Source organism: Eretmochelys imbricata, chromosome 13 (genome assembly GCF_965152235.1).
Source record: "Eretmochelys imbricata isolate rEreImb1 chromosome 13, rEreImb1.hap1, whole genome shotgun sequence".
NCBI lineage: Eukaryota > Metazoa > Chordata > Testudines > Cheloniidae > Eretmochelys > Eretmochelys imbricata.
In genome coordinates this window covers 12145149-12173073 of record NC_135584.1, presented here as the reverse complement: position 1 = coordinate 12173073, position 27925 = coordinate 12145149, and the positions used below count along the sequence as shown (strand labels likewise).

The window sequence follows — 27925 nt, the reverse complement described above, 5'->3', positions numbered from 1 at the left end:
ATGTTGCCTCTTGGGAACTATAGTATGGAAGCCTGATGTCCCTATTCTCCCCTATGGGCCAGGCTTCCTGGTCAGACTACATTTCCCATGACATACTTTGGGTCATGTGCCTCCCATGATGTACCACAAAAAGCTTTTTCAGAAAGAAATCTGCACAGCATTATAGAAGCTCGTCCCATAGGAGAGAATGGAGGCCAAAACGTCAACTCCTCTAAGGCAATGTGCCATAGGGAAATGCAGATTAATGTTTCATTTCAAATCAGTCCAGTAAAACTTTCTGGGTCAGTTCAACGAAATGAAATAGTCTGATTCAGCCCAAACCAGCATGAAACAAAAATATTTTATTTAGATTTTCCTGATGAAAAATTAATACTTTGTGAAAACTGCATTTTCCGTCTGAAAGTCATTCCGATGGAAGATTCCCAATTGCCTCAAATAAATAAATAAATAAATAAATAAAAACAATTTATGCATGGGGAGCCAGTGCTGTTTTCTGTGATATCACCTGGGGAAATTACTGCTGTATCCAAATGTAAGTGGTATTTTCTGGATCACGAAAGTCAGTCAGCATGGCAGTGAAAGAAGAAGAGGATTTACACCAACTTATCCAAAAGTTTCCTTTCTTTCAGCACAGTGAAATCCACAGAATTTATAACGGGTCTTTGGAGCCCACTTGCAGCCCAGTCACTAAACTCACAGATATGCCTAACAAAGACAAATAAGCCAGCTTCCACAGCTGCAACAGAAATAGAGCCCTTGTAACCGAATATATTCGGATAAATAAAACATTAATTACTGACTATGCATATGCTTAGTGCAGAGCATAAGAGCTTTGTTATTCACTTAACTACCAAATGGTCAACCTTTATCTATAAGTCCTACTATGTGAAGAAAAGAAATTTTGGGGTAATTGCATGTACATTTTCTGTACTTCAGCACAGACAAATCCATAGATCCTACAAAGAGGTTTTAGCAATAGTGTGTAGCTATGGAGAGGAAAAAGTGTAGACTAATATAACCAAATATTGAAAGAACAGAGTGAAATAAAGAAATATGGACATAGGCCATTTACCAACTGACTGAGGCATTACAGGATTCAATCCCAGTCTTTTGAGAACAGTGACAGATGAGGCTTGGATTTCAAGCATTTTGATCCAAAGCCCAAAGAAGTCAATGGAAAGCGCATTTTTGCCTAGATTTATATTTAGCATTGTGCAAACACCAATGTGGTTTCTAGCTTTTACGAGAGATGGTAGAGACTAGGAGGAGGAAAACTGTAATTCTGTCTCCTTTGATGAACGGGATATGGACTTGACTGTGGAGCAGAATGAACCACTTTGTCAGAATGAGCAATGCAGTTCCAGTGTCCACTTGGACAAAGCTTCCAATTAAGATACTCGTCTGGTGGGTAGTTTTGTTGTAATGTTTACTAAGTCCAGTAATCACCAACTCTATGCACCATATGGAGCCACCAGAATCATAACCCATGTCTGACACATCCATTAATGCCAGCCAGACCATTCTTGAAATATTACCAGGAAATTGCAGGTGAAATATGCAAATGCCTAAACTGAGTAACCAAGCAATCTTACCGCTGTAAGGTTTGTCCCCTCACCCCACTCCTTTCCCTTCCATTTTATTGTGTATACTGACTGTACCTCAACCAAAATAGCTCTTTGGGGAAGGAATCATCTGAAGTTCTCATGTTATAAAACAAACATTTTGTGGGAGGCCACTGTGAAGACAGTAAGAGCTGCTTAGTTTTTCGTTGCCATATATTTTGATGGAAGGAATTCCCAAGTGCCTCAGTTTAGCATTCTGCTTCCAAAAGAGAACCAGGAAGCTGAAGTTCTTTAGCTCTATATCCATTGTCCCACATCCTTTAAAAGGATAAAAAGTCAGAGATTCAAACATCAACTGAATTTTTGAGAAAGAGCCCTGCAACCAAACTAGAAGATTGTACTAGATATTCAGGAGTCTGCAGGCAAAAGTGGGAAGGGGGAAAAAAAAGCAGTTAACTATAAAATCTCTCAGATCAGTCTTACTTGAAATAGTATTCCCTGCCTGGTGCTTGTGTTTTGACCCCTTGCATGAAGAGTTTTAAGAGATTTATCTCAACATCCAAAGAGAGATGTAGTTAGGGATTATCCAGCGAAGCCAGCACAGATCTTGGCTAATGCTGCCACTGATGCTATTGTGGTTGTGCAAACTAACAAGTGTTTTAATGCCAGGTTGTCACAGCTAAAGGGCAAGTCATTAAATGCAAAGAAGGTTCCATTAAAAAAAATTCCCCTTTATTTGAGTGCAACACGGGGCTTGCATAGAAGAGAGAGACGCTTCTCCCTCTTACCCCCGCTCAGTCAAGTGTAGTTTTTAGTGCATCCTCCCTTAGAAGTGATAGCTTGTCATTCCCTAAAAATGCAGCTCCAGATGCCCAAGAATGCCAAAAGAGGCTTGCATCTCTGTGTGGATTCTCAGGGGAGGTTTTTCTGTGCAAGCTACAGAATAAATCATTTTTTGGATTTGCAGGTTTTTGCAATATAGGCACAATCTGTAGCTGCAGTCAGGGTCCCAGACAAAGCCTCTGAGAATAACCATCTGACAGAGGGATTTTGTGTTGCAGACTGGAGCTTTTAAGTGCCTTACAAGTCTTCTCTTGTTTTTTTCCTGTGTTCTGCAGTCTCCCCTTTTTGTGTAACATTTAAGTAAAAGGTTCTTGGATGGGGTTTAAAAAAACGAAACAAAAACCCTGGTCAGCCATTGGTTTGAATTTGAGTGAAATTAGGTTCATGGTAAGATTATTAGAATGCCTTATGTTGTATTCCAAACAACCTTTTTTTGGATAACTCAAGGAAATGTTAGGCAAAGGAGCCAAGACGTAGTGAATCCAGAAAATAATTAATTTTCATTAGAAAGACTCACATTTAATCCTCTTCTACCCCACTACAGAAAGACAAATTCTCAGCAGAATCTTTTCTCAAACAAACGAACAAACAAAAAACGGGGAGTTGGGGGGGAGTGATGCCAATAATGAAAATTAAAAAACCACAAAAAAACAACTTGAACTAGAACAAGTCTTTGCTCACATGCTACAGGAGCAAGATAACTGGTGCAAGTTTGACAAAATTAAAACCACAGTTGAACACTTGGGCTTTCTGGGCTGGTCCAACATATTTACAGAAAGCTTCTAAACAGCAGACAATTTGGAAGTATTTGGTGCTACATTAAAAAAAAATTTTTTTTAAACAAAACAAATCCCTATCAGATTTTAGTAAGTCTTTTCCTCACCTGACACATTGGCTACATCTGTTCTTGACACTGCTCCACACACCAGCTATTCCCAACCTGGGGCTCCATTCTCTGTAGCCCTGCTCCTTGAGTCATTATTTCCACCAACGCAAAGTGAGTGCAAAGCCTTATTAAGAATGGTGGCATTTCACAGCCACTTGGCACTGGTGAAAGTGATTACTTTGCCCTGAACCTTGTAGAATCTGGACTTCTTTTAAATAGAATCATGCATAAAGCTTTTTGGTCACAGCTTTTGATTGAGGATTCATTTTAAATGGTTTATAAAGGGCTAACAAGAGATTTATAGGGTTTAAAAGCATGTTACAAACATGAGTAGAGTGTGTTATAGACGTTTGATAATAAGCCAAGGTTATAAACAACCTACTGACTTGTCAGGCTCTACACCAATTGATTCATAGATGTTTTAATAAATAAATTTCCTAACACTCTGTAAACTCTTTATAAATGGAACCTCAATAGAAAGGATTAACTTTTAAATATACGGATTTCTGCAAGTTATGTTTTAATCAAAGAAAAAAAGATGTTTTATATTTAGGGTGAATTAAGGTAAAACCAATGCCCAAATTTAGTCCGTGAACCCCATAAATGTAATTACAACATATTCTTAAGAAAGCAAAGAGCATTTTGCAAGCAGCTTCAGATCGTATCAGCAAGTCTGGTCTACTAGGTATTTGGGACCAAATTTTCATGGGTGCTAAATAAATACTTACAGCTCCTACCAACTTCAACTAGAGTTGTGGCTTCCCAGTACTTATGAAAAATCAGGTCACTGAAGTTCACACACGTCTGCCTTCACAGAATGCACAGAAGTGTTTCCTCATTAACCAAAGTCTAAGTTTAGAACAGGAGCAACAAAAAGAAGAGTGATCAAGACTTTAAGGAGAACAGGAAAATTAGCACTTTAACAGCTGTTTCCATACTAGACAACAGTGGAAGTTGCAGGTTACACATGACAGCTCCTAGGTCTGTCAAACAATGGAAGGAAAAAAACCCCAAACTATGCAGATTTGTAGAATTAAATAGATCAGCTGGTACAGATGGTTCCTCATAATATTGCAGCCCTCTTGCTACACCCAATATGTCAAATATCTACTGTCATACACATAGTATTTCATTAATAGCATGACAATGGGATTTACACCCCATTTCCATTGAGTGAACTATGAAAGCTGTTTGTAATCCAGCAACATACAGATAAGCTTCATAATTAGATCTTGTCGCTCTTGAAATATTTAACTTGCCCAGTTTACCTGGAAAGGTGAGACCAGGATTTGGTGCCAGGATACATTTGAAAGAAAAACAGAACACAAAGCACCATTGAAACGTAGGGCTGGAATAGACCTTGAGAAGTCATCAGGTCCATCCCCCTGCACTGAGGCAGGACCAAATAAACGTAGACCGGGGGTCGGCAACCTTTCAGAAGTGGTGTGCCGAGTCGTCATTTATTCACTCTAATTTAAGGTTTCACATGCCAGTAATACATTTTAACGTTTTTAAAAGGTCTCTTTCTATAAGTCTATAATATACAACTAAACCATTGTTGTATGTAAAGTAAATAAGGTTTTTAAAATGTTTAAGAAGCTTCATTTAAAATTAAATTAAAGCTCAGAGCCCTCCGGACCAGTGGCCAGGACCCGGGCAGTGTGAGTGCCACTGAAAATCTGCTCGTGTGCCGCCTTTGGCTTGCGTACCATAGGTTGCCTACCCCTGACCGAGACCATCCCTGACAAGTGTTTATCCAACCTGTTCTTAAATATCTCCATCTTCCACAACCTCCCTTTGAAGCCTAGTTCAGAGCTTAACAACCCTTATAGTTAGAGAGCTTTTCCTAACATCTAAACTAAATTTCCCTTGCTGCAGATCAAGCCCATTTCTTCTTATCCCACCTTTAGTGGACTCTAAATACAAGGTGTCAACATATTTAAAGACCATTACTAGGGCACACTTCAGCCATCTTCTCGCAAGATTAAACATGCCCAGCTTTTTTAACATTTCCTGAAAGGTCAGGTTTTCTAAACCTTATATCATTTTTGTTGCTCTCCTGTGGACTCACAAATTTCCTAAAGTGCGGCACCCAAAACTGGACACAATACTCCAGTTGAGTCCACACCAGTGCTGAGTAGAGCAGGACAATTGCCTCCCATGTATATATATAAATGTATATGTATATATATAAATAAATAAAATACACCTGTAAATACACCCCAGAATATTAGCCTTTTTTGCAACTACACCATACTGTTGACTCATTCAATTAATGATCCACAATAATGTCCAGATCCTTTTAAGCAGTTCTACCACCTACCCCATTTACTCACCATTTTGTAGTTGTGCTTTTGCACTTTAATCTTGCCGATTTCAGACCAATTCTCCAATTTGTCAAGGTTGTTGTGAATTCTAATCCTGTCCTCCAAAGCACTTGCAAAAACACTAGTGCCATCTGCAAATTTTACATACTCACCACTCCATTATTCAGAAATGAAATATTGATTAGTACGGGATTCAGGATGGACCCCTGTGGAACACCACTAGATATGCCCTCCCAGTTTGACAGTGAACCACTGATAACTACTCTAGAAGTTTGGTCTTTTAACCAGTTGTGCACCCACCTTATAATAACGTATCTGTACTCCTACCACCTTAGCAGCCTCACCTTTGTAACTCCCATACAAGTAGCTATTTGCTACGTTTTGAGACTTGATTTTCAAAAGACCTCAGGACATTTGAGAACTTGAAATATCTCTGACCCTTAGTGCCATTACCCCTGCAAACTTCAGTGATACTAATTTTTTTTTACAAGTTAGTTTGTTCCATTCCTGTTAAAAAAAAAAGTACTGAAAAAACCCTCTTTCCAAATGAGCTGAAGTTATAATGAATGAATTCCCCTTTTAATTCACTGTTATACCAGTACAACTGCTTACCCAGTAGCACTTACATCCAACACCAAGTCAGGACTTAACCTTGGAAGGCCTAGATAAAAATATACCAACTTTTCGGGCCTTATCTAACACCTTGGCGGTCACAGTCACCCTTCTTCTTCGCTCCCAGCCTATCAGAGCCTTCCCTGTCATCTCCAGGAACAGCAACCCTCTTTTACCTTTTACATTGTGTCATACAACATTGGTGGTCTCAGGTGGGAGACTCCCATGGGCTGTCTGCCTATCTTGGAGCATCATGTCTTCTGTACAAAGGCCTACACTGCACCTGTTCTAACCCTAGGAGAAACCCCAGGAATCTTCACATACTAGATTTTGAGACAGCTAGCATTTCAGAAAAGGCAAAGGCCTCCTAAGATACTCAAGTAGTGGTGGATACTTACAACGATCTGAAGAAGACTTTAGCGTTGGGCGGAACATAAAAATTTGCACTAATGATTTGTAATAACAATAACTGAATGTTGTAACTGAAAACACGTGACCTTCAGCTGGGCCAAGAATAATCTAGGCACTAGATCAAAGACCAAAACTTCAGCAGGTCACGCAATCCTGTCATGAATTCAACTGAAGGTAATGCTACAAATATCCATTTCTAGGCTGACCAATTGATTAAACAGCTAAATGGTCTCAGATACCTGATCTAGAGCTCAGGTGAGGTGCATCATTTAGATGATCATCCTTGGACGCAGGCTTACTTTGATCAAGGCCATGATACAGCACTTGGATATAATGGGTAGGGAGCTGCTATATAATGTCCTCTTAAATATAATGTAGCATATTATGTGAGACAGAGTTGTGGAGTTCTCCTATGTACGATGCTGCAGATTCGTAAATCTGTGTTTGACACAGCCTAGAACATTACTTGGACTTCCATTAGAAATTAGCACTTTGTTAAACCCTGCCTCACACCAAGCAGGAAGAAATCTTAGAACACCAATAAATACAAAATACAAGTTTTTTGTATACAAGCTTTTTGAAACGAAATACAAGTTTTTGTATAAAAATAAAAGTTTTGTATAGCACTCACCAATGACTCAAATGGAGGTTTCCCTAGAAAGGTGTTTACTAGTGGATCAATACAAACCTGCTAGATTATAGATAAAAGGCTTTGAATTGCTTATTTTCTTTATATATTTTAATGCAGTATTATTTAGTCTCAACTCTTAATTAATGTAACCATAACCAGTTTGAGCATCTGCTTCCAGTTAGTAGCACAGGTAAACAATTTAGGCACCATTGTGATATACATTGAGCTCTTTCACTCACGAAGCCACAGTTCACAGAGAGGGGAAAGAAAAGAGTATTAATGTCCCGCTAGTGAGTGTTATTTGGCATCTACAGATAAAGACTACCAGCCTTGCATAGTAGGAGATTTTCTGTATTAGTCAAAATTTGACGCATAAACAGGAGGGCAACATGTGCCATAGAGATCAAACACACTAAGGCAAGGAGAGTCAACACCAAAACTAGCAAATCAAAGGCTGCATTGCACCTCTCTCTCTTCCCAGCCTTCCCATTGCAAGATGGCAAGTGAGAACTGCAGGAAAGCAGTCTAGGAAGCAATTTAAAAGGTTATGTTAACACAGCCTTTCTCCTGAAAGAGACCTTTAAAATTACTTCCAATGTTCCTGAGAGGACAGAGATAGGCAACTTTTTCACCCTAGAAAGAGATTAAGGGTCAGAGTGTCAGTGTAAATTACCACAGTAGCTAAACAACTTGGGATTTCTAGCTTCAGAGTTTACTCACTGCTTTTAAGTCGCTCTGTTTTACAGGAGCAAGTTCAGATACACTGCAAATCAATTCCTTGTTCACAGAAGGAATTAGGAAGTTATCTTGTAAAATGTAAACTGTACCCTCCATTTCCTTTGGGCAGATGGGAATTCACTGGGCAGTGTGCAATAGTGGCACATGTGTATGCAATAAAGTTTTGATTGGAAGCAGCATCTCATAAATTTATCATGAACGGAGAGAAAAAGAAAAGAAATCTACCAAGCTCAACACCCACTTGTGGTGACAAGTTCTATCTGCCTCCTTGATCTTTCTCAGCCTTTTTGGTAAAGTGAAGATACCCAACTGCTTTCAATTTCTAAAATCTACAAAAATAGCTACATATAGGATGAGTCCCACTTGGGATAGGTGATATGGGGTCAGAAAGCAGTCACTGGTCACTTCCCTCCCACACCACTTCAAATTCAGCTACAGGTGCATATGTAGCCCACTGCTGAGTGTGTTACCAGTCCCCTACCCGCTCCATGCCAATCCACAGAGGATGAGTTGTTACAACTGGTAGCTACAGAGGCTGGTTCTTTAGCTCAAGCTGTAGCAGCTCATGCTTTTAGCTCTTGAGGTTCCTGGTTCAATCGCTGATGTGTCAGCCAAGAGGGAGGCCATCACTCATATGCCACACAGTGTACACACACATTATCTGCCCATATGACTTATCCACGATGTTTTGGGACTGGCCGTGGTTGTGTGGGAGATGTTAGTCTGGAGTTTGTGTCATCATGCGGGGTTTTAGGAAGTTACGTCCTGCCTTTCTCCCTGGCCTTGTCTGGCTATACTATGTTCATATTTGTCCATTAATTTGTATAACGCATTTTACATAGTGTTAAATATAAGTGGGGCTATCAAGCAACAATGGTCAAAGTGAATTCTTGCAAACGACTTAAGCCACCACCCCTTTCCTCTCCTTTCATCCCCTCTAGACTACTCCTCATTGTTAGAGGAAAGACCTGAGCACTGCAGAACATTCAGTGAATTGTCACCATGGACCAGTGCCCAATCACTTCTGTGGCTGCACTACTACTGAACGACCCTCTAAACCAGTGGCCCAATCAGTACCCAGCCCATGTGACATCCTCAGGGCCATACAGGTAGTATGTATATTGGATGGCTGCAACCCACATAACACACAGACAGCTGCATATGCAGCCCACGATGGTAATTAGGTTGAGAACCACTGTGCTAAATGGTGGCCCACAAACTCCATCTATAAGCAGGAACAAAGAACAGGTAGTTCTACTGGCTTGGCCAACACCTGCTGCTGCTAGTGATTTCATCTTATACGGTTTGTACAACTAAGCGGACTGCCAACAAAACAGAGGTGTGCACATCTTAGGTGGATCTAAAAAAAAATAAGTCTATGTAGGGGGCAGCCATGTTTCAAGGTCCAAAATACATTTGGCACAAGATACATCCGTTTAACCTCTGCCTGGATAAGCTCTTTTGTTCTAGTCAATAAGGAGAGTTCAAAACAAGCAAACCCTTGATATTCAAAGGGCTATGAAGTGACAACCTCAGCAGTGAGACTGTGGTGGGGAGGGGTCTCTCCTCTTACACTTCCAGTGGAGCCCAACTCCAGGAACTGGCACCGTTGAAAGCAGTTTCCCAATAGTTTCTTATAGAGGGCAGGGAAATGCAGTGAATAAACCTCGACTCAGATTTAGTTTGGAACAGCCCTTCCGCATTCTCCCTGCAAGGGCTACCAGAAGGCTCTAAGCAGCACAATCTCATATCCCTGTGGCTAGCGAGGAACTCCGGGTCAATCACCACCTGGTTCTTACACCCTAGAAGCAGCAGCCTTCTTCCTTCTAGAGGGCTGGCTCACTTCTTCCCTGCTTTGTAAAGGCACAGTCACCTATTGATGTAGAGAAGTTCCTTACAGAGAAGCTCGTTGGTTTAACAGCAATGAGTATTCTCACATCTCAAGATTAAGAGCCTTTCAGAAATCTCTCTCTTTCTCATAAGGTAGAGTGTAGATTTAATGCAGGATAGCTATTCCAGAATAACTCCATGCATAGACATGCCCTAAGATGGATAATGATTAGATGAGAAAAGAATTGCCAATAAGCACATAGCAGGTCATCGGCCAAGCTGGGAACCAGGGCTTCATGCTGTCTTCAAGGTGGATGGCCATCCTAAAAACTGTATTAGATTTCAAGAAGAGCGCTTTTCAGAAATAAGCTAAAATCCAGAGATTTCAGTGACAAGGTTGGGGGGAGACTATGCTATCTATGGATTGCTCATACGAGCATCAGTCTTTAGCTTTCATCAATGTTTGTAACCAGCACAGCCTTTGGCAGGCAAAGCCAATATGCACTGATCTACTGCAATAGATTCCCTGCCTTGCCGTATCTCCTCATGATAGCCAACAGAAGCTGGGTCAGCAAATGACTTATAATATCACTGGAAATGCAAAGGCAGCTTCTAAATTGTACAAACCAACACCCCAAGTGTGCTCATTCATTTGCAGTTGGAACTTTTAATTTATTTTTAAATGAATCTTCATGTACTAAAGCAACGCCAGCCATACCTTTTGCAGCATATTCCACTGAAGCAACTGAATGTTAGGTGGAGGGTTTTCTCCAGTAATATGATGAACCCATCCTTCCTCTCCTAAATAATCATATCCTTCCTTCATAAGTAAGTATAAGTGATTGAAGAATATATATACATATATATTCCTCTCCTGTTGGGAGTGGGAGAACACTTTGAAACCCTGTTTGAGAGATTAAATGGACAAGTGCTGAATAGTGATCAAGTCTCCTCTTATACCTCAACTTCCTTTTTTCCCCTTCCTAGAAGTCACTATTGCTGCATTTCTTGTATTGGTTAAGATGCTGCTCAGAAAAGAAACATGGTTTTCCCCCTTCAGAGGCCTGTGCATCTGAGGAAGATGATCGGTCATTGTCTCACCCAGCTACTCCTTAGCCAAAGTTGAAGACAGGCCAAACAGACTCCCAGGACAGAGAAAAACTGTTAAACAATGGGTTGAATAAAGGGAAGGAGTGCTCATCCCACTATTTAACAGCTGTGCGGATGTAGGTTTTGCCCTGAAGGCCTAGTGCCTAGTTTCATGGGCAACACCTGGTAAGCAAGCCCAGTTAAAGAAAAAGAAAAGAAAAAAAAGAGGATATTTTGCATGAAGGGCCAATGTTATGCCCCTCCAGAAAGGAGAGTGAAAGGCTTTATATGGCAACAGGAAAGAGTGTCTAGCTGAATGTGAGGCTGCAAGGTCAAAGCATCATATCCACAGTTTCCTTTGTCCCTCAATTCCAAAAGGGTTGGGTACCGGTCACAGAAAGTGTCAACTGACAGTTGTTTGAGGCAGGGGAAACCTTGTATTCAAAGGGAAGTCCCCTCCTCTCCTTCCCAAGATGGGCAAACAAAGCAATCCAGGCTCACGCTAGTCAGACAAGAGTGCCTACAGCTATTAAATTATCCAACTACTTAAACTAACAACATTGATCAAGCTAGAAAACTGAGCTTCAGCTCTTGGCATCGGTACAATTAGAGAGTACAGCTGCAAGAGAGTTTGCATTTTTCACCTTCCAGTAGTTACAACAATTAACAAAAAAAGTCTTTACACTCCGCCTACTGCCAAATACTGAGAGAATGAACATTACAGATATAGTCTGGCTTGCAAATACAGCGAAGAGTAATGTCATCTCCCAGCCTTCTTGAAAAACAAAAAAGCTAAACAAAATATAACAGATGTGTTTAGTTTGGAAAACAACAGGAAATGTTTTTCCGAGAACTTTATTCCTATTATCTTAGGTTTTTTGTCCCCCCTGCCCCCTTATGATGCTCCTCATATTTTCAGTTCAACCAGAGTGATCAGGATACAGGATATTATGCCATTAACATTAGAAGCCATAAAAACCATTGTGCAACAGACCTATTTACCTATTTTTGTAACAGCTAATTTCAAATTTTGCTTAGATTTGTTGTTGGTTTTTTGTTTTGTTTTTTTTTAATTTAAGTGGGCCTGTGCCTTGCACCTGAGATCTTTTTTTGGAAGAGACTGTGGCTTGGTTTAATGTAAAATTAAAACAAAGCTGCAGTAAAAAAATTCCTTGACATGAAGTCAGGGAAGACTCACACACAGAGCACATTCTGATCCTACCTTTGCCAAGTGAAAAAAAAAAAAGAATATAGGATGACGCAAGATTTCTTCAAAGCCATAGGCTCTTTGAGACTGAAGTGCACTTGTCATCTGGAGTGCAACAAAGCTCGATGGTCAAGTGAATAAAGAAGTTCCTTAATGTTCGGGTACAACTGCTACTCTTATTCAAGAGCAGCTAGTTCTTTACTCATTACTCCTACTTCGGGGCCCATTCCCCTCTCGCTCCATAACTGAATAAATTAGACCCATTCAAGCAGGTTTCCTTCAAATTTGAAATACCTTCTTTCAAAACTTACATATCAATGAATGCAGCTTCTATTAAAAAAATACTAATAAAAGGACATAGTGAATTTATCCAACTCATTTTGTCCATTATGTTCATTTTTCCTCACAACTCAGTCCTGTGGCAATGACCGACACGTCCAATGAGAACCGTATTTTCAGTGACACTGCCCTAGAATTCTGCATGATTAAAGTCCTGGGCAAGATATGATGGCAAAAGCTGCGGCAAGAGCAATCTGTATACACTGCAAAGGATCAGTCATTCCAGGGTTGGAGAATGAGTCTTCACCACTTCATACAACCAACTAAAATCATTAAAAATATTAAACTACTTGTGAGGGTGGGGCACGAGGGGGAGACAAAACAAGAATATTTTAGTCTTTGAAGTTACTATATACCAACAAGGTATATAGTACCACATAGGAAAGGTATTTTCCCTTAAAAAGTCTCCACTATAGGCCTAAGACAAGAACAAAGGAGATACTGTATCCTAAATTAGAAACAATTAAAACCTAAGCTAATTTTCATTCAGGTATGAGTAAAACAGAACAATGTGACTTATGGTTAAGTATTATACAGTATAACTTTACTGGACAATGCTGAGCTCAGTTTTGAAGGGACCAATGTTATACATGCTGGGGTCTGTTATTGGAGCCAGTGGAGCACACAGGCCAATTGAGACACTAAGTAGCGGTGGAGGGAGGCTGTTTGCTTCCTCTCAGATGTGGGGAGGAGGCAAGGGGGAACCGCAGCACTTCCTACACCTGTACAAAAGGTTTAGGATTTGGTTTTCAGAGGGGCCGAGCCCGTGCAGCTCCCACTGACTTCCCTGGAGTTGCAGGTTGTTGGTACCTCTGAAAATTGGGCCTATAATGCGCATGTTTCACATCACTGCCTTCTCAAAGCACGAGCAGGTGTAAAGTGGCATCAAGCCTACCATGCGCCAACAGACCAGAGCAAGCACAGAGACATCAGAAAACTTGGACCTACTGAAGCCAATGGCAAAACTCCCAGTTACTTAAGAGGGCCAGGATTTCACTCCAAGTGCTTTACCGAGAACTAGAAAACATTCTCCTGCTCAGAAATCCTTCCTCCCACAATGTGGAAACTGGAGGGCCAAGACCTCGCTGAATTCATCTCAGCTCCACAAGGCCCTTGATCAAACCCCTTCCCACCCAGCCACCCCCTTTGTGCATGTGATTAACAGAGAGCACAGCTGCTGTATTGTGGGTGCTTCTGCACACATGTGATGGCAGCAAGGGCCTTTGTATTTTAAACCACTAACTCCATTCAGGGGACCCCACCCTTGGCCACACACACCAAAGGAATGTTCAGATTAGCCAAGTCTGTGTGAGTAACTCCACTAGACATTAGTGTGTGTCTAGGATCAGCAACAGCAGCATGTGGAATGCAGAACAGGTGAGGTGTGTGGACAGCAGGAGAGGTTTGGGACATGACTTCACTATGTTTTCCATTTGAAGGTTTAAAACCAAACAAAAAAAACCCCAGCCCAATACATTAAAGGTTGGATTTTCAAACTTTCTCAACACACAGTTAGGTCAAAGCTGAGCATTTAGAAAAAATATCTCACTTTAAGAACATTATCCCTAGCCCTGGGATTGAGAACAGTCAAGTATTTTCAGAGCTTCCAAGAACCCGCAGCTCCCACTCAAGTCAGTGGAAGCCACAGGTGTTCAGCACATCCGAGAATCGGGCTACACTTACTTAGGATCCTAATTATGGATTTAGAAGCCTTAATTTAGGTATTCAGGTTTGAAAATTTGGCCCCAATGTTCAATGGCTAGAAGTCTCATGGGACTTGATCCAAATGGCATTGTTCCCTCCCTCCCTCCCCACACCCTGCAGGTAAATCTAGCACGTGACTTACCCAGTCTGTTAGTTTAAATAAAGTGGGAGAAGAATGCAATTCAGACATCAGAAGAGATTCACCAGTGTTTGAGCAAAAGTCCAGGTCAGTTCTCCTCCTGGAGTATATTTCCTGTTTGGGCCCTTTGTGGGTGCACACACAGCAAGTATACAAAAGAGCCAAGATAGTCAGGGACACAACCCTATGCTCTGCGTGGCCCTAAACCTCTGACTGCCAGAAGCTGGGACTGGATGAGAGGGGATGCATCACTCGATAATTGCCCTGTTCTGTTCATTCCCTCTGAAGCATCTGGCACTGGCCACTGCTGGAAGACAGGCTACTGGGCTAGATGGACCATTGGTCTGACCCAGTAAGACTGTTCTAATGTCCAGCTAGTCAAAGTGTTTAAAATTTTCAATTTCAAAAATTGATGAAATTTGTGCCACATTATTTCCACTTCTCTGCCAGCCCTAGTGCACATGTTCAACTTACTGAGTAATCAAGCCACTGATCTCTGGGCTTCAATGTACTCTTCTGTAAGCTAGGTGCACCACAGATGTGACCAAACCAACCCCTCCTGGAAAGGGGTACCCTTGAACTTGGGCATGTTGCAAATTTCATGAACTACATTCAATGTTGCCAATCAAGCCCATCTCCAATGTAATGCTTATCCATGTCCCTGTGAGAGGTATTTATACAGCACTTTGAGATCTGTACACTGCAAGTGTGACATCTTGTATAACAATACACTTACTTCATGCATGAAGCATTTCAGTTTAAGACAAAAGAGCTATATACGACCCTACACCTGCAGCAGAACTCATTGGCTTCATGGGTGCATGAAGATTAAAGAGGATTCTGTGGCCCAAAACCTGCCTCTTAGTCCTTTCCACATTGCGAAGCTGGTCGTAGTCGATAGACAGCAAGAGGAAGGATGGTCCAGTGGCTAGGGCACTAGTTTAGGATTTAGAAGATCTGGGCTCAATTCCCTGCTCCACTCTGCGTGACCTGGGCAAGTCACTTAGCCTCTCTGTGCCTCAGTTTCCCAATCAGTAAAAGTGGTAATGATACTAGAACCTCACAGGGCTCTTGTGAGAGTAAATACATTTAAGCTTGTGAAAAGCACTTTGAGATCTACTGAAGGGAAGCACTATAAGAGCTAGGTATTATTATTACTACAGCATCTGTCCCTTGATACTCTTATTAGGACTTTCCCGTCTCTCCCACTCGCCGCAAACCCCCTTCTTCCTTCTGGCAGCACAGACAACAAGTGCCATGGCAGTGCCTATGTCTGGCTTTACTACACGTCTAAGCAATGCTGAGGCAACTCTGAATCCCCCAAACAGAAGACCGAATGAAGGAGTTTCTATCTGAGCACAGCACAGTTTGAATATTTGGTGCACTTAGCACTGATGCATTCATTCATTTGAGAGCAGAGTGAAATCAATTCTCACCACTAGTCAAATGCAAAGGAGAAAAAGTCACTCCAGAATAGATGTCCTGACTAGAACCAGCTCTCCACTCAAACAGGAGAACACCAAGGAAGCCAATGGAGCTGCATCTGAGAGGAGAACCAACCCACTTGCCCAATGTGTTTACTTTTCTAAGCTGTTCCATGGAAGTTTTGCCAGATGTGTAAAAATGGAATGCTATCCCAGCTCATGAACAGGCAAGTATTGGCCCAAATTCTGAGTACAATGGAATAATGGCATATACCAGTGGAACCCTGGATAACAGAAAGCAAGGGTTAAGCCATTATCTACAAAGACAATTAACGTCAGCCTCTAGATTTTGAGGTAGGTTGAAGGGAATTATCACTATAGTTATGTTTGTTTAAAAAAAAAAATCACGATCTCAGTGCACTTAGGTCAGATACACTAAGTGGAAATGATAGCATTTAAATGCAATCTATTGTAATTAGCCCTAGCAACAAGCAGAAAGTGGTTTTTAAGTAATGGTTAGTGTTGTTTAACTGGTTACATTCACCAGTGTAATTGACACCTATTCCATCATCCTTAATACACCCACTTCTTTCTCCGATACCATAAATAGATTAGAAAAGTTTCTGCAGATGGCCATGACCCCATTTGTTTGTGCACTTAGCCATGTATGAATCACTCTTGGCTTCTAGCACTACTCTGGAATTACTGAAAGATAACTAGTCAGCATAGACACCAATAAATGAATCATGCTTTCCACAAGACCAAACCTTTGGGCTTTTACAGACACCAATTACAAAGTAAAAAGAAAAGAACAAAGAAATTACTCAGTCTGTTTGCACAGTGTCATGCAAAGCTGATTAATAGTTTTACAGAATTATTACTGACAATGTTTGCAGGAGCTTACAATAACAAACTGTCTACTTGACATTTTGGACAGAATGTGAATAAAAGTGATACAAGACCAAAAAAACCCCCCAAAACAAACAATTCCTGCATATATCTTTACAAATTTATATAAATTTTTGTAATTAAATATTTTCACTTTTAGTAACTTTAAAACTGTTGGTTAATAAACAGCTTGCATGTGCGTATTTAATCATCAAGCTAAATTCTACTTGTTGGATTGCATGAGTCGAGTTTGCAAATGTGGGCAATTAAGTTGCACCTGCTGAAGGGCAATTCCATATTACATGCCCAAATTTTCAAGCTGCAGATGCAAACAAACAGTACTAATAGCCTGGCATCAGCAAATATGTTTGCACATGTAAATGCTTTTGTGCATGTATTTTAAGTGCTAAATTACCCATATATAATTGAGAATCATGGTCAATTTTGTTAAGTGATTTGTGTAGTATTGTACGTATATTGTGCATGCATGCACACACACACAATTTGAAGGCATTACAGAAATACACCAATACACACAGAATAACTTCAACAAGCATCTTGAGAAGTTAAAAATTCTGTGCTAGATCTCAGTGTTCAAATCTATAGTCCAACTGTCATTACAATTCATCTCAAAAAAGAAAACTAACTCTTCTAAATACAGCATAAATGCACCCCCTTATCAGATACAAATTCTAAAGTTCCAGGGTACTGTTCTACTGTTTAAATTATACATGACTCTCTCAAAAATTTTTCTACACATACTGCAAAATTACTATCAGGTCATAAAACAGAAATAAGGTTTAGGAGGACTCAGTGCTAATATCAGGCATGTGAGCACGCATCACTTGTAAATTCAGCTATCATGCTTGCAGGTTTTACAAGATACATGGCCATGTGCGACCATAAGTCCAATATCAGTGTCCAGTCTCAAGTACATGCACAACATAATAAAGTCAAATTGAAGGAAGACATTTTAGTTCTAGAGAAGGGTGCAGAAAGATACAAGTTAAATAGACACAAGACCTTGTTTGTCCTAAGGCATTCATATGGGACTAAGTATTACATGGTTCTGGTGACCTGGGTTCACGTGATAGTTTAGATTACAAATGGAATGGAGCCGGTCTCTTCCGAAAATGACCTGACCAGTGCCCACAAGCAGAAAGCTACCAGTCTGGGGCAGTAGTACATCTCTGCCCTAGAAAGTCCTGTGACTGGCGCAGTAGAAAAGCAACCAGTCAGTACTAGAAGGCACTGGTGAAGCTATTTGCAAAAGCCTGCTTTCTAGGCCCTCATCCTTAAGGACATCAACTTCCCAACCAAAAAAATTAATCTTGCACAGATCAGCTTCAAGAAGTAAATTAAATTAAACTTTTTTAAATGTCTTCTGTGTTTCTATCCATCTTTCTTCTAGATGGACCTAGATCCACATTACATCCATCAAACACAACAGCCACCATTTCTCATGTGTGAGAGATTATGTGTGTAACAAGCACCCTAGACTTTTTCTGGGGACCAATTGTTAATTTGGTCAGGAAGATGAGGTGGAGGACGTAGAAAAGATTCTGAACAGCTAGAGAAAACCAAGCAAATTATTTGTACAAAGTGCCTTACATGTTCATTTAAGTCACTATCTTCTAATATGTAAGATACAAGACTAAGCAGATTTAAGTGTCCTATTTAGGGAGAAAAATCTAAATCAGAGACCCCCAGCATTAGGTAGAAGGGAGACAGTCAAGATAAGTCCTGTATAATATACAGTGTTCAAAATGCTAGTGCCAGTTTAGGTTTCTCACTGGAGAAAGTTAGTGTATTCAAAAGAAACTCAAAGCTTTGATAATAGATTAACAGCTCTACTAATTTCCTGTTTGCCGTAATCATGCCGTTAGGAGGTATACCACTACATGTGATGAGCTAGAATTTTTAGCTGGCTCCAAGGTAGATAATAAATAATAATTCCTAGCACTTATATAGCACTTTTCATCAGGAGATCTCGAAATCCTGTATTTTACAGATAACGAACTAATAATAAATGTCTGGTAATATGTTTTTGCTATTCCTTTTAATAAAAAACAAACCTCAGCATTACAGACTTAGAAAGAAAATTATGAAAAATTTTCATTACAAAGAAACATTTAAAATGCAGATCAAAGTGCTGCCTTCCAAGCTATATTCCTTGGCAAACCATCAAACCCCTGTTTATCTGGAATAGTTACCCAAATCCTCTGAATACAGATGACAAACTGATACAGCTGAAATTTATCTGAAAAGAGATACTGCCTCCTCAAATTATCCAATAGCCTTCAGAAAGTCCATTGAGTTTATTTTAAGTCATTTTTGGCAGTGTTAAGCAAATTACCCTTTACCAAAAAAATTAAAATAAAATCAATCCGTAGTCCTTGGGAATTGTTGAAAACACTTAAGAAATAACAGGTATACGAATTATCTCTGTCCCACCCTGTAAATGACTATGCTAGCCTTTCAAATACTAACAATATTTGTCCAAACACACATAGAACACCGTACAATGTAATATTCTGCACTTATACCTTGACCACTCTTCAAGGAATTCAATCAAAGACCACTAACTGTTGCGACAGTGAAGTAGGGAAGAAGCTACAGATGGAAACGTAGGCACAGTGAGATGAAGGATCAAATCCTGGTCTCACTGAAGTTCAATGGAGTCTTGAGATGAAATCCTGGCTCCACTCAAATCAGTGGCAAGACTCCCATTGACTTCAGTTGGGCCAGGATTTCACCTTTCATTGACATCAATGAGACAGGGATTTGATTCTAAGGAACAGATCCTCGGCTGGTGTAAACGATCACAGCTCCATTCATCTCAGTGGAGCTATCACCATTTACACCAGAGGAGGATCTGCCCCAAATGACTCGACCAAGATCACCCAGCAATTTAGTCACAGAGTCATTCCCCCTAACCCCTGACTCTAATGGACAAACTGGCACATTCCCTCTCTGGATCTTGGTCTTAGTGCTTGCATACAACTCCCATTAACATTAATGGCCCCTGTCCTGCATGTTTGTTTAGGAATATACCCATGTGAACAGAGAATATACATAATGCATCAGAGGGCCCCTTGTATCTCTCTACTTGTATGCCTTCCATGCCAGGAGTTGCTAGTAACAAGGCAAAATAAATACTGCTGATAACAGACATATTGTAACCATCTAAACCAAAGAACTTAAAGTACTGGATTAGAAATGGCCACACATGCCATTTCTTTATAAAAAGCAAATGTTCTTCATTGAAAGATGGTTTTTATTTAAAGACCATTACAAGTAAATAGCCCATTAGCTGATTAGAGTTACTAAATTATAACTGGTAATATTAAACTGAAACAAGACCAACACCTGCGACTGTACAACTGTTTACCGCACAGGAAAAAATCTAGATCATCACAGTTACTGTGAGAGTCACTATATATTTACGTGGTTCCCTGGGAAAGGCCTTTTCTATCCATTTATAATTTGGGTTTTCAAATTCATTCAGGGATTCCATTGAGCCTGCCAGCTCTCTGACCAAGAGATTTTTGAATTTTAGCATGTTTGGAGAGCAACAGCAAAAGAAAAACAATAATAATTTAAAAGGAGAACTTTCTTCTTTAAGGCACCTACTCCTTACATTTTCAAAGAAATCAGGAGAGTCAGGCTAAATTCCTTTTTACAATATTGAAAAATGTGGAGAAAACCTCTGTCCCTACTTAATCTAGCTATTTATCAAATGCATGTCTACAACATCCATCAGGCACCCCAATTATTCGTATTCGAGAACCTGATATAATTTCAGTACACCTAAAAACAATTTTAAAAAGTCTTATTCGGTGAGTAACACACACCTCCATGACACAGAGTAACAAAACTTATCATGTCAAATATTCTCCTAAGTCTACCACGATATCGACCAAAAAGAAGAGTTAGCTGTATCATGTCAGTGCTTTGCATTATACATGAATTCAGGTGCCCCCCTTTCAATGCATGCCACCTGACTTTGACCCACCTTGTGGTATCAGGACATGGAGTACAGCACAGAAGAAAAAAGTCTGACTCTCTTTCTTTTAAATGTACTTGATACTTGTTCTTCCTCCATTTCTTTTATAATCAACACTGAATGAAGGGAATAAAGCACAAAGATTGAAGTCATTGTCCTGGGGCACATAATAAATCATCATTTTAAGACCCCTGTGATATCTAGGCACAGTAGGGAGAGAAAAGTAAATTATATTTATATCTTCACTGAAAAAAAAAGAAGTTTTAACACAGAGCTAGCTCGAAACACCTATGTAAAATCCCAGTGGAGACAAAGCACTGGTAGTTCTTTCCTTAAAGTAGCTACAACCTGTTCCTTGCTGGCTCTTGGATTTTACAGGAGATGGCTATCTTTGTAAAAACACCCTTCCCCCCACCCCCTAATGAAGACACAACCAAAGAGAGGCAGAACTCTCCTAACTTGGGTTTGTACACATCAAATTGAGATTTCAGCGACAAAGTAGGCTTTGTGTAAAGAGACAACAGCTTTTTAAAAAGCTGGTAGTGGACCTGTGCTGTTTATGGGTCATTCGCTGACATGTACTGGTCTTGTTTATGAAAACTTTAGTCAAAAACTATATTGTGTGACAGAAAAAGTCAATATTTTAGTAACTCAGATTCTTTCAGTCAACAGAGGGCAACGGGTCAAGTGCTGCCATTAACATGGGATGTCAATGATGACACACACTTGAAAAGAAATAGTTTGGGGGCGGAAAGGAGACATGATACTAGGGTGAGCCATCTGTATTTGGTTATTGAACTCAAGAATGCAAAGATTTAAAAGTTCTACCTTCAGAAAGAAATCCACTCAGATGGTCAACTCAGAATGGTTTAAAACCAGCAATCTAAGCCGCTTTTAAATTTGTGTATAATGTCTACTTTCCAGCTGTAAGGATGTCAGGAGAATGTTCTCATTTCCTTAAAAAATATTTTAACTACTTTAATAAATAATAATAATAATAATAATAATAAATCTCCAGAATATTTTGGTTAACATCAGTAAAAGAAAACCGACCAGCTCCTTACTCACTGTGAATAATAATAGCACCTTACCCCTTAAGCATTCCCACTGAAGTCATTAGTGTTTTTCACCTGCATCACGCTAAAATGTTGAAGTTCTAGGAAAGCGCAGAAGCATTCTTTGGTCATGGCTGCCTAACTTCCTCAGGCCGCCTTTTTGGTCTAAAATAATCCTGCAGAATTCATCTTGGCATCCACAAGGAACCCATTACCAGTGCAAATGACTCTAGTGCTGGACAAACTGGGCAGTCACAAGACTCGTCCATGGAGAACACTGAACTGAATAAAAACAGTTTTGCTGTTTTTAGCAAGCAGGAAAGCAAGCTATTCAATGAAGGGCGCAGCACTGATTTGTTTAGTCAGCTGAATAATTAGTTATTTACAGACTCAGCCAACACTTAAATCACCCCTGACCTCCTTCACCCAGCCTGATTGATCAGGGCCATAGAGAAGACGTCTGTCTGGTTTAACGTGGCACAGAGGACTGGCACTACAGCAAGTCAGGTTGTGTCTACACTGCTACTTTCAACGTCTGCCCTTCAGGGGTATGAAAAAAGCACACACCTGAGCGACAAGCGTTTTAGCGCTGAAAAGCGGCACTATAGACATGGCTTCCATCAATAAAGCTACCACCACTTGTTCAGGATGGGATTTTTTTTTTTTTTTAATCGCCAGGAGAGCTCTCCCCTGGCGATAAAGCGTGTCTACACTGCCCATGTCACAGCACTGCCGCAGCTGCGCTGTAACTGGGTTGTGTAGACATACCCTCAGAGGACTCTCTTTAGTCACTACAGTAGTCAAGACTTTGAACTTGGCATTAAAAAAAAAAAAAGCAAAAGAAAACCAAAAAAACCCCTTTGCAATCCTAATCCCAGAGTGCCACCAACAGATGCCACCTGCTTTAATCTGTCTAAATACTCATGCTTGTCATATGGACTAAAGACTGCACCGAAACATTGTTGAGTCAATTTCACAGCTTACCTACTTATAGGGAGAGGGTTAAATTAAAAAGAGTTTGCAGTTATGCTACTTTCCTGCTGCATTCCTACACTATATTTACAGCTACAAAGTTGACTGCTTTTAGGGCCAGTTAAAATAGTTATTTTAAAAAGATAAGTCAAATAGCCAGTGAAAAACTTTGCTAATAATCAGTCCGGTGGAGACACAACTCTGTCTTTTCTATTAAATCCAGACCAGGAGCAGCGTTCGTGTAGCTAGTTCCGTTTTACACGGCAAGGTAACAACTCTGGCCTCACAGAAATTAGCTATTTGCCAGTAATTTAAAGTAACCTACTGCAAAATAAACTTTTACGGGTCTAATCCAAAGCCCAGTGAAGTCGGTGAAAAGGCTTCCATCCACTTCAGTGGGTTCTGGATCAGGATTACAGTGCTGATTGACTGACAGCACAGGAAAAGGGTGCAGTGTTAGAAAGACACTGTTTGGTAAAGGAGCTAAGCAGTGTAACAGTCTGACATACAAGCTTCTAGCAAAACTGGTTCCATCTTAATGAAAGCGATTGTGCAAAAAACAGTTACATTTTCTTAATTCTTCCTGGGGTTGCACACAGGCAGTAGCAACATCAGTGACTGGCATCTGTCATGTTGCTGAGTCTTTCAGAACCTGGAAAAAAAATCTGAAAATGGACAGTATCTCTAAAAAAATAATCAAGGAATAAGGTTCAAAAACAGCCCAAACGGTTCCAAAAAGAAACTCATGCCATGAGTCAGACTGTAGGAAAGACTTTTTCTTCAAAAGACAAACCGTGCAGATGCTATTTCTTTTAATATGCTACTTTTTACATCACCACTGCCTTGACCTGACCTAGTTTTAAAAAAAAATAAAAAGTTCCTCAGATTCATTATGCTGTGGGATAGAGAAATAATTTACATTCATTCACTGGTTGGCATAAAAGAGAGCCATATCTTTATTATGTATTTATATAGTATCATTGGTATGCATACCTAACATGGTCTGTTAAAGTCAAAAAAGAATAATGGTCTATTCAGTACTGGTAGTGTTAATAAAATCAGGCAAATCCAGCTTAGTTTTGTCTGAACACGAATGAGATTAAATCAAGATTAAAGGTGCATACCGTACAAAGGGCATGGTTTATTTTAAAATTCAAGATGAACACGTTTTAGTGCCCAGCATATGAATGCCAATAGATTTTTTCAAAATTCAAACAACCCGAGTCAGCCCAAGATGTGCAGGGAATGCAGGAATCTGACCATCCAAAAGCCTAAGGACCCAATGCTTCCTGTCTGCTGCTCAGTCTTTCAGAAACTGGAGAAAAATCTGAAAATGGACAGTACCACAACCCCAATGAAGACAATGGGCAAAATTCCCTGCTGGCATCGATGGGCACAGCTCAATTTACTTTCACCTCCTTACACCAGGAACTAATTTGGCCCAATAGGGTTGCCTGAGCGTAAGTGAGGGCAAGTCTGTGCCCCAAATTTCTATTTTTCACTCAATGCAGCAACACACAGGTTCAGATTCTGCCCTAACTCGAATAGCGTTGCACAGGGTGTAAATCAGATCAGAATCTGGCCTTCTAGATGTAGAAAAACCACACAGGCTGAGATACTGTGACAAGATTCAGTTTCCAGACAATACATTTAAAAATAATAGCTAGAAAAGCCAATCAACTTCTCAAACAACAAAAAACTACAAAAACACCCCCGTCCCCAAAACTAAAACCCCTCACACCAAAACATAGCTCGCTTTCTATCTCAGCTCCATACGCTATTTTCAAAAGGCAGATTGGCAAACACAAAACTGGAGATATTTGGTCCGACAAAACTCTCACTGCTACTCCATTTTTATGGATTTAAAAACAAAAAACTAGTTTTCCAAATATTTGCTCCATTTCTGTGTGTAGCCCTCTAACCTCCAAATAACTACATGCATACATATAATTTTAATGTAGTGGCTAATTAAGACACCTAAAAGCAAGATTTATCTGTTAAAGTGTTGACAACACTAACCTTATGGGTCAAAATCTCCTGAGCACCACTTCATCAGAAGGGAGAGAAATGTTGTCTATTTGGAAGAGCAGACAACTAAATTATCCAAACTGCCTCAGTGTCAGCCAAAATATCATTACATTTATGTTTATATTCTCAGCTGAGGGGAAGGACCTAAATAAAAAATGATGAATTTGAAAAGGATTTATTTCATATATATATGCTGAGTGGGGGAAGATGGATGATCATAATTGTCCATTGTACAAACTGCTCAAAATTATATATGGAGGTAGCATTAAATGCAGTTTTGTCCTCCTAATCAAGTAAATTCTTTGCATAGCTTTATAACAAAACCGCATTAATATGGCTAGGTTTTATTAATGTGAGGATGCTGTGTCTCATAAATATTCTAAATCCTAAACAGCAACAGATGAAAGATCAGGGCTAGCATGGAAAAGCCATTAAAATATCAACAATTATTTTTAAATGAAGGAGCTATTCTATCATTTCAATGGACTTACTTATCTTTAATTAGGAAAGGTTTTGACAGGCAGAACCTGACATTGCTCTCCCAGCAAAAACTTTACATCATGGGCGGGAGAGGAGAGGAGTGCTGTGTCTAGGAGGTTTGTATTCTGCTCACCAAAGCCAAGACACCAAGAGTGCTTGACAGCACCCAGAATGGAGAAGGCCATGGTCTTTTGTTATTTTTACCTTTTGTATAGTACTTGTGATGTTTAAATACCAGGCAGAGTCTTCCTGGAGAAAGCACTCAGCCCAATGTGTGGCAACAGCATATGTTAAACTGGCTAATGAGTCAAGTGTGATCATGATCATACATGGGTGTCTACACATCAACGCATTCATGTTAAATAGTTTATTTAGGATGTGACACATATTTAGAAATGTCTGCAGATCAAAAAAAAAAAAAAAATTGGAGCAGAAAGACCAAGAAAAGGGTTGAATTCTATCGCCTGATGGTTTTTACTTCACTCTGTCCCTTCAGTAATATCTCTACAAGTTGTTTAGCCCCTGCAGTTACCCCTTGGGTATTCAGACCTTTGTGAACAGATCCAAGCTTTTTTGTATTTGGTTTCACAGTCTGTCTGACAATACAGCTTATTAGCCAGGCCCTCTTCCCCTTCAGACAGGCAGGAAAACTTTGACTTATTTAACCACCCTGCAGGCTAGACACTGTCTTAATCTACTTCTCAGACCTAGCGATTACTATTTATAGTCACAAATTCTAGATCGCTGGATGTACATGTGTATCTCCCCCACCCCCAGCACACACACACACACACACAAATTGATGAGACCACTTAATGCTACTACTACACCATTGTTACCGTCTTGGGTAGAGGGAGAGAAAAGAAAGGAGAAAAACACAGACATCTTTCTGCAACTTCACTGATTCATCATCCTAAAATCAAGACATATAATAACAGCTGACTGTACACTTCAAAGCTGGAATTAGTACAGAAGGTTAGTGGGACCCGCACAATCTCCCTATCACAGCCACATGATCTCAAATGCACCCTTTGGGAACAGACAACGGAACAACCAAGAATGGAGCTAATACTGCACTCCCCCAAATCCTGCTCTTTGCAAAATCTAAATGGGGAATGGAGGGGGGAGACTATTGAGAATACAATAGCTCCATGGGGTGGGGGAAAGCGCAGGAAAAGAGAGAATCACAGTGAGGGATACCTGGGGTGTCAGGGGAATTACAGGGGTGAAGCGTTGTAATAAAACAAGAGGGATGGTCTGGCGGAGGAAAGGACGCCTGGAGCTGCCGGATCCGCCAGCCTAACGCTGGGACTCTGCCTGGGCTTTAAATAGCCCTCGCAGTCTGTTTCCCCGTCTGCCTTGGGGGCGCAGGCAGAGACAAAGCTAAGAGAAGCAGCCAGCTGAAACGGACTAGAACTCACCCTTTCCCAGATACAGACCTTTCCTCTCCCGCTGCCACCCCAGGAACACTGACCTGGCAGCAAACCCTCCCTGTTAGTACCACGCAGCAGAATGCACAGAAGTCTGCTCGGTCTCCCATACAGCGACTCCACGTACAACTGAAAGGCCCCCATAAAGTGCCCTGGGGAGAGGAGCGAGTTCGTTCCTTACAGACATGCAGATCTTTCCAAATGTAACTGATTCCCACATATGCACAAGGTGACCAGACAGCAAGTGTAAAAAAATCGGGACAGGGCGTGTGTGTGTGTGTGTGTGGGGAGGGGAGGTAATAGGTGCCTATATAAGAAAAAGCCCCCAAAGTCGGGACTGTCCCTATAAAATCGGGACATCTGATCATCCTGTATATACAACAGCAACTTTTGAGGGTGGAGGAGAAGGAAGTAAGAGAATTGGGGGAGGGGGAAAGGCAGGAGAGGGCTGAAATCGGATTAAAACACACAAGTCACACACGCAGAGCCAAGAGGTCATCACCGCGACTCGCTCCTTTGCGGTGCGTTACGAGACAAGGTGTACCGGGCGGGGCGGGGAGAGAGAGAATTAAACAATGTGTTTATTTTTAAAAGAAATTAAAAAAAAAAAAAAAACCCCAACAACTTTTCCCCTCTCCGAGAGGCAGCGGGGGAAAGACTCCGGAGCTCAGAGCCTGCCAGCCAGGACCGGGGAGCAGCAAACACGCTTAACATTTTTGTATTTCTAACCATACAAAGCGATCCGTCCGGGCTGGGAGTGGAGGGGTGGGGGGACGGGACGGGACGGACACATACATATATACACACACATCTGTGAAAGTTGAGCGGGCGGGGAGACAGCGGTGAGCGAGAAGGAGCAAGTACTTACTGATCTCCATAGTCTGGAACAAAGACCGCTTGCAGTTGCATGTGCAGGAGACATTGGGCTGTGTGGCTGCGGCTGTGCTGTTCACACCCATCAAGTGATACATTTAAAAAAAGGGGCGAGCGAAGAACGGGAAGGCAGCCGAGCTCGCCGGGCAGCACCACATCAAGCCGGGCTCCTCCTGGGGGCTGGGGAGGAAGGGAGGGAGGGAGGGAGGGGGGAGGGAGAGGGCACGGCGAACGACTACGGCGGCAGCCCCCCGACGGAAAGAGAAGGAGACCCGAGCCGGGCTCGGCTCAGCTCGCGTCCCTTCCCTCCCCTCCCCCCGCCGGCCCGGGAAGTTTGCTCAGGGCTGAGTGAAACAGACTCGCGACTTTGTTTCGCTCTTGCTCCTGCCCAGGCAGGCTCCGAGCGGCTTCCCCCCCCCCTCCCCTTCGCTCCTCCTCATTCAAGTCCAAG

General features: G+C 41.0%; 1 protein-coding gene across 4 annotated transcripts in view; it reads right to left on the bottom strand.

The window, feature by feature from the left end:
* PMEPA1 (prostate transmembrane protein, androgen induced 1) overlaps nt 1–27656 on the bottom strand; it is a 62027-nt gene extending 34371 nt beyond the window's left edge. For 2 of the 4 annotated variants that reach the window (XM_077832254.1, XM_077832255.1), the window contains exon 1: nt 27470–27656. In XM_077832254.1, coding sequence (XP_077688380.1) covers nt 27470–27572 — 103 coding nt within the window. In that variant the 5' untranslated portion in view covers nt 27573–27656. Of the gene's footprint in view, nt 1–20645; nt 20753–27469 lie in introns of all 4 variants that reach the window. The other 2 variants (XM_077832257.1, XM_077832256.1) reach the window with 2 other exon arrangements.
* Between the last annotated feature and the right edge of the window lie 269 nt (nt 27657–27925).